This window comes from Gymnoscopelus microlampas, assembly GCF_963454915.1.
Source record: "Gymnoscopelus microlampas genome assembly, chromosome: 2".
Classification (NCBI taxonomy): Eukaryota; Metazoa; Chordata; class Actinopteri; order Myctophiformes; family Myctophidae; genus Gymnoscopelus; species Gymnoscopelus microlampas.
The window spans coordinates 7,368,689-7,376,817 of NC_139939.1; the positions used below are offsets into that span (position 1 = coordinate 7,368,689).

Consider the following 8,129-nt stretch of genomic DNA (forward strand, 5'->3'; position numbering starts at 1 on the left):
TCCTCATGAGTCAAGGCACATGTGTAAGCAGGTTTAACGGCTGTCGGCCAAACGAGGCATGACTTTTGCCTGTTTAAAGTTTGCATTTTCAAAAAATTGCTATAGCGCCCCCCTTTGACCAATTGGAGTAAGATTGGTTTCAGTGATACTTGGAAGGACCCTCTACAATATTGCAAAGTGTCAAACAAATGTGAGTCTGCATGTATGTGTTAGGGGCAGATGAATAATTTAAAAAAAGCTGCAATTTTCATTGGCTTATAAAAGCTTAACGTTTTCACTTATGGAAAATCCGCTTGGTTACGTCTGTCGGCATTGGTCCAAAGTTCATGTGTATACAGTTTCGTACAGATTGCTCATAAATCCCAGGAGGAGTAGGCTTTTTACTGCTTTTTACTGCTTTTCATAGAATTCGAAATGGTGGGAGATCTAAAGGTCAGAGGTCAAAAGTCAAACAGTGAAAGTTGTTAGGCATGAGGAGACGCATGTGTGTATCAAAGTTTCATGGCTGTAGGTGAAACAGGGCATGAGCTGTACCTGTTCAAAGTTGGCATTTTCAATTGAGTGCTACAGCGCCACCCTTTGGCCAATGTTTGTGAGTTTCGGGTTTTCGCCGTTTGGCATAGCCCTCTACCATATTGCAGAATTTCATAAAAAGTGACCACGCGGTTAGGCCAGAACTGGCAAAACCGGCGGAAGATCATGAACTCTTACAGATGTAATAAGGCTTCGAGCCTATTGGCCTCGAAACCTTAAAAAACATCAGTTTGTAGTGGAATGCCCCATTCGGTTCTATCTATCATTTTGAAAAGTGTGTTTTGGTATGGGGTTATGAATGTAGTGATAACACACAGAAAGCTACCACTATGCTATCACATATTTTCTAGCACTAGGGTTGTATACCTTCTCAAAAATCATTGGGGCAAAGGGACATTATTGCAATCAAGAGTGGTTAACAAATCGAGACTGGCTTGTGTTTTGCAGTACTAAAAAACGACTGATATGTCACGTCAGTATCTGCGCTCGCGGTGGTCGCAAGGTGCGGGGGACTGGACTGTTTTTTTTCACACTCACTCAAACTATCTCTCTCTCTCTCTCTCCCTCTCTCTCTCTCTCTCTTGCACGCACGCACGCACGCACGCACGCACACACACACACACACACACACACACACACACACACACACACACACACACACACACACACACACACACACACACACACACACACACACACACACAAGTACTACAAGGAAGACTCATGCTTGTCCTTATTTGTACTACTTGTGCAATCTTCCTTTGTGTCTGAACTTCTGTCAGCTTCCTCCTTTCCCTTCCAGAGACAGATGAGTGGACAGATACAGCTGTTGAACACATGCAACACTGTGCAGACTGGCAAACCATACGAAAAGACACCGTTGCCTGTGACTTGAACAACCGAGAGCAACAATACAGGAGCCCAGCAAATGAAGTGGCAGATGGTCACAGGCCATAAAACTAGTGACTCTCTCTCTAGAGTCTCTGGTGCAACATTCTGTCTCTTACACTTTCTGAAGCGGCTCATCACAATAACAAGAATGGGAAACACAAGTCCAAAAAGGAAGCGGGAAACCATCACGGCTTTCATGACATCGTCATTCTCCTTACAACCGGATCCATTGGTCCTGTCGTTTTTCTGCAGCTCCCTGGACAGTAAGGAAGGCACGGCTAAAACAGCTCCCAGGATCCAGCTGAGAAGGACCGTACTGCCGGACACATCGGGGAGGCATTTCTTAGGGACACACCAGCGCACGTTCCAGAAGGTTATGATGAGCGTGGTGGAGAACATGTTGACAAACGTGACATAGGAGCCCAGCTTGCACATGGAGCTTCCAAACTCCCAGGAGAAGGAATTGAAAGCGCTGATCAGATACAGAGGAAGGAAGAGGCAGCGGATGAGATGTGTGATCGCCAAGCCGAGGATCTGTGTCCATCGGGCCAGTTTCTGCTTGTATTTGAAAAGGGCCACGATCACAGCCAGGTTGAGCAGCAGCCCGAGTAGAGCGAATGAGTAAGCCGACACGTATAGGAGTCTGAGCGATTTGACCAGTTGATCAACAGTTGGTTTGATCACTTTATTTGGAATGATGGTCCCCCAAAAGTTATCAGGAGCAAGGCTATAGTCATAATCTGGAGTAGGGGAGGTGTCCATAATGTTATCCATGACCTTGAGAAAGGAAGAACATAAACATTTTACATTGGGAATTAGAACAACCTAAAATAAATCTTTGAAAATGCCTGTAATATCATTAATGTAAGGTTGACAAAAAAATCATACATACAGATAGAGTGTGGATTGAGATTCAATCAGAAGCGCTAATTTAAAATCTGATTAAAGACGCACTGAAGTGACATTTTCGGGCATTTTATTTTGAAGGTTCAGCCTGAAACGTCGGCGCAACGACTCTAATCCAATCAGAAGGTCCCATCCCTTCAGGCTATGGGACGTTGGATCTCAATCACTTCAGCCGTGGGCAACACGGCTAGTGTTTGTTTACAAGTGAGAGAGAGACGGCCAGTGAAGCGCGTTTGCTACTACCTGGCTTATTTCTAACCTATAATGTTTTCAGATACATATTTTAGTGTGCAGATGAAGTTTAAAATGAGTAATACACTCATCTTCAATGAGATTCAAAACGGAGTATCTCTGTAATTAAAATCAGCTGTGTTTGAAGAACGTGCAGCTATGGGAATCAAACAGGTGCATGTAATCAAGATTCATTTATATTCACGAAGGTCGAGTTATGTCATCACGCAGCACGTTTTCGTTTACAGGAAGTAATTAAGATTGGCTTTTTAGGGACTTTAGATGTAAAAATACACAAAAATGTTTTTTTTTCATTTTTTTTGGCATCTATTGTTAGGTATGCCCATATGATGACCACGGATATGCTCTAAAAGTGTGAAAAACATATTTTTCATTTCACTACACCTTTAATCTGCAAAAAGAGAAAGAAACAAATATCCATAAAAGAGTGCATTTAGGGTTAAATGCGAGCACTAGTAGTAGGAGGTGGCCGTTGCCATCGACTGCATCCTCAAATGACACCCCTGAGGGAGTTGTCATTTCCTCTGTTTAACATTGTTACTGTAGTTGCGCTCAGGGGTCAGCACCATGCCAGCTTGTGGTGGACATTTTCTCAAATTGATTTTTGCCACGGACATATAAAATAAGTGGTCAATAATATTACCAGAAACCATAGGAAGAGAATGGGGAGGGCTAATAGTCTATTTGGATACAGGATAGGTGGGCACTAGGGACATCTGGGCACCTCCATGTAAAATTGGCTATTTTGTCCAAAAATCCATGTGACCATGCACGGTACATCATTATCAGACTTAATTTTATCCTTCAACTTATTGTTTATACCCCAAAATGACTAGATATACAGGTTGTGTAGCAATTTATAGCAATTGTAGAAAAACCTTTTGTCAAATGTTTAAGCATGTTTTAATCATATTTTAATTCACTTAAAAAACTTTTCCAAACATTTCCTCTTTTTTTTTTTACATTTTGTAAAAAATAGCAAATTTAACAACTAGGTGCCCACTCTTCCTTGGTTTCCACCTACCCTGTTACCGTCTATTTGACCAACTATTATAGGCTATTAGTTTTCTGGACCACATGGTCAACGTTATGATGTAGGCTAAATAACAGCAGTTAAATGCACTGACTGTAAACAATAATGCACAGCTAATGATGCACACTAAAGTTACCTGTTTGCCCTCTCCACCCCCCCTCTCTTCTCTCTTTGTCTATTTCTCTCTCTGTGTTCTCTCTCTCTCTCTCTCTCTCTCTCTCTCTCTCTCTCTCTCTCTCTCTCTCTCGACCACAAACAGCAAGCAAAGCAGTCGTGACTCGTGCTGACTACATTAAAAGTTGTAACGCTTGCTTGTACTCAGCCGATAATGAACTTGGGGTCAGCTAATTGTCCTAGTTTCATATCCATTTGACATTTAACTTTCCCACGACATTAAGAGGGACTTCATTCTCTTCACTTCCTCCAGTGACTACCAAAACGCTTGCCCCTCAGTAAACTATGCCTAAACTTAGTCATATTCCTAAACTTAACCTCAGTAAACTATTCATAAACCTAGCCTTGTTCCTAAATGTAACCTCAGTAAAACTATGCCAAACTCTAAACTTATTTCTAACCTTATCCTCAGTAAAACAAATACAACTAGAAAAAGTGCTCCTCGGAGCACAGGGCTCCGCCAGGTCAGGTAGGTTATTGTGGGCCAGCAATGGTCAGAATTTGCCAATCAGGATGGGAACGGAACCATATTGATCAATTGACTATAGAGATAATGTGTACCGATTTGCATACATTGCACTATTATAGTGCCACCAGGAGGTCGACTTTTGCAACACTTTTCTTTCACCGCAATCGGACGCTGCGTTCATGATTTGTGGCATTTTGTTCAAAACGGGCCACTCCTGCAAACTTTAGATGTAAATTTTAGCCAATCAGGATGGAATATGAAAAATCCAACAGATCCGTCTTCATCACATGATAGAGATCATGTGTACCGATTTGCGTGCAATTTGGATGAAATATCTGAAGGCTTAATATCAAGAAATGTGTTTTACATAAGTCGGCCTCCTGGTGGTGATGTATAAAAGCAACTGTGAAAAAAGCAGGGCAAAGGTTTTTCCTTGGCCTCTAGAGAGTTTGCATACAAAGTTTTACACAGATCGGTGCAGTTTTAGGTAAAAACACAAATCGGCCTGCTATAGCGCCACCATGAGGCTGATTTAAAAACATTCAAGTGCCAATTCTTCCACGGCCTGGTGGGAATGTGCATGCAAAATTGCATGGAAATTGCACGCTGTGTTCATGATTTGAGGCATTTTGTTCAAAGCGAAGCACTCCTGCAAACTTTGGAAGCCAATTTTAGGCAATCAGGATGGAATATGAAAAATGTGAAAGGCCCATTTTGTTTAATGACTATAGAGATACTGTGTACTGATTTGTGGGATTTTTGGACAAAATCTATAGGAGTACTGTAAAAAAATGTCTTTTGCACAAATCGGCCTCCTGGTGGCGCTATAAAAGTAGAGGCATTTTTTTTATTTGCCCCTCGGAAATGCAGGTTCCACACAGAGATTCCAGACTAATATCTACGCAGTGAGATATTAGTTCATTTTTTCACCGGGGGTCCCCAGCTAAATGTGTTAATACTGTACTGCATTACAATAATTTTAACCACATTATCCATTTAAACGTCGGCCATTCAAAAATAGCAGATGTACAAGCGTGCAGCGTGGCACGAAGTGAAGAAAACTTTGTAGATCATTATTATTACGAAACATAGCCTATTCTATTCTTTGTCCATTAGATAATTGCTGATCTACATGCTCACAACGCGTCACGATGCAACATGTTGTGAGCTTGTAGCTCAGATATGTTTGAAAAAGGTTTTTACAATTATATATTTTTTATAACGTACTTGGTGCTATGTAAATATTTTTTTATGTCAATACTTAGGCCTATGTATAGGTCTACTTTTACTCATTGACATGAGTGAATGTTTTGAATACAGGCATTTTACGTGTATGTATGTATGTATGGTATTGCTACTTAATACTTAAGTAAAAACAAACATCTGAGTACTTCTTCCGCCTCTGCATGAAACAGACTTTAATGCAAACAGCAGGGTGGTGGACTTTATAGTTTTCTTTAAAACTATAAAACATGACAGCTGACTTTCACTTTTTTTTCACTGCAACACGCACAACCCTGCTGTCTGTATTTACAGTCAGAAATGCATTTTTATTCACTTATAAGGATTAGCCACACACATTGTACATGAGCGGTTGTTGTTCTTACCTTGGCTGTGTTTTCTAGCCGAATAAATGACAACTGTAAAGGTCCAGAGAGGAGAAATGTAGGTCATGTGCAGACTCCCAGTCAGATATACTTCTGTGAAGACGCTGTATCTAAACAACACTTACAGGAAGGAGGGACTTAGATTTCCTCCAATTCCTCCAATCAAGAGAGTGATTCAAGACAGTGGTTCTCATCCAGGGCCGTGTTTATGCACAGGCAATGTAGGCACATGCCTATGTCTTGTCGGGGGGGGGGCCGAAAAATGCCCCCCAAAAAAAAAAAAAAAAATGTAAAAAGTTTTTTTTTTTTTTTTTTTTTTAATTAAATAACATAAGCCTAACCTAACCCTAACCCTAACCCTAAAACCGAAATAAAGTAACAAAGAAACGCTCAAAAACGGCCACAATCCGCGAAATAACCGCAAAATTACCGCATGGGTCGCGCACATGCACGCGCGCTGCGCGCGCGTGCATGTGCGCTGTGGGGGGGGGGCCCGAAAACTGTCCGTTGCCTAGTGCGCATTTTGACATTAACACGGCCCTGTTCTCATCATCATCATCATCTTTATTTAAACTCTGAGTACAGTTGAGGGGCAAGCCCTCATTTTCAATGTAGCCGAGGTTACAATAATAGACACAGTCCAAATCCATTACAGATTGACAAAATGAGTAAAATGACAAAATAAAATAACTTAAATAGTACCTGAAACAAATCAACTAAATGAATTAAAACAGGCGCAATAAGGACCATTCCTCTGAACTGACCAAAATGATGGCAAGGAGCTGATTTTTAAAGGAGTAGTTCACCCACAAATTACTTCAATTACACACTCCATGAGGCCTTGAGTTCATGGAGATCTTTGGAGGGTTTTGTTGCAATCCTAAGCCAATAATTTGATGACCGGTGTCCAGTAGAAGACTCACAGAGTCACCTACTGAGTCTCATATTGACCGATGACCGACAAATTACTGGCTTAGGAATGTGACAAAAACAAAAACAAAATCCATGAATTCAAGGCTCTATGGGGTGTGCAATTGCTGGAAAATAAGTCATTTTTTTGGGTGAACTACTCCTTTAAAGACTTTTCAAGAAGCTCATTCCAAGAAGTCCGGCCGCTGACAGGGAAAGTTGCCTTTCCCAGCTCTGTCTGAACATGAGGAACCTTGAGCATTAAAACATCACTGGACATTGTACTGACATTGTTCTGTGTCAGCATGGAACAAATAGAAGCAGGGAACATTCCAGCAATTTTCCAGCCAGGGAACCTGAGAACAGAAGATTTGTGTAAAAAATATTGTTCAAAAACAGCAGATCTACAAAATCACGATTATGTTGCTTTGCGACGTGTTGTGAGCTTGTAGATTAGATTAGATTAGGCAAACAGGAATTTATCCAGTAGCCTATAGTGTGGGAGTGAAGAGGTAAGAGGTAATTAAGTCAAGTCAAGACAAGACAAGACAAAAATAACTTTATAGTATTATACACCAATCATAACTGAGAATACTATGAGAGGATGCATGAGTCACTGTTTTTTTTTGTGGTACAATAACATAATTTATTTTTTGTCGTTATTAGGGCATCTTTTTAACATTTAAGTATAATTCATTTTTTTCATTATAAAGTAATATCCTATTTTATCCAAAAGCATATGACAGTGCGCAAATAGGAAAATAATTCAATGCAAAATGACTAACATGCCAAAACTTGAAAAGTAAGCTCATCCCCACCAGAGCGGGTTACCTGGGCTGTGTCAGTCATGGGGTACAGCCAGCCGTTTAGCGTGTGTGTGTGTGGGTGTACACACCATACAAAGGGGATTTGTAGGGATTTTAAGTTCATTAAAACGTTCAAAAAGAACATCTGGAGAAGACAGACTCCCTTTCGAATGGAGATAAACAAGCTCTTTCATAGTTCAGGAGCTCAAGGTCTCTTAGATATGAGAAAACAAAACTTTATTGCTAAATATTTGTCAACCAGTAATCTAGAGTAGTTAGCAAAACAGAGGCTTGGTTCATAACGGACTGGAAAACCTATAGATATCAACAGACACCATCAGGGAGGCTATATTTCTAGCTCAATAAGAAGAGAGGCAGCCTGTGAATCCATAGGTCGCTGGTTTGATCCCTGTCCCCAACAATGCATTGAGGTGATCATCATTTGGAATTCTTGCTTTGTTACAAACATACTCCTGGTAGCCTGTCTGTCTGTCTGCCTCTCTTTCTGTCTGTCTGCCTCTCTCTCACTCTGTCACTGTCTGTCTGTC

General features: G+C 40.8%; 1 protein-coding gene across 1 annotated transcript; it reads right to left on the reverse strand.

The window, feature by feature from the left end:
• Window positions 1-1,242: 1,242 nt before the first annotated feature.
• LOC311053657 (chemerin-like receptor 1) lies at window positions 1,243-5,883 on the reverse strand (the record flags this gene model as incomplete). Its single annotated transcript, XM_084069305.1, has 2 exons — window positions 5,867-5,883; window positions 1,243-2,202 (listed from the first exon to the last, which is right to left on the reverse strand). The coding sequence occupies exon 2, from the start codon at window positions 2,197-2,199 to the stop codon at window positions 1,243-1,245; it is 957 nt and encodes a 318-aa protein (XP_083925431.1). The 5' UTR covers window positions 2,200-2,202; window positions 5,867-5,883.
• Window positions 5,884-8,129: the final 2,246 nt, after the last annotated feature.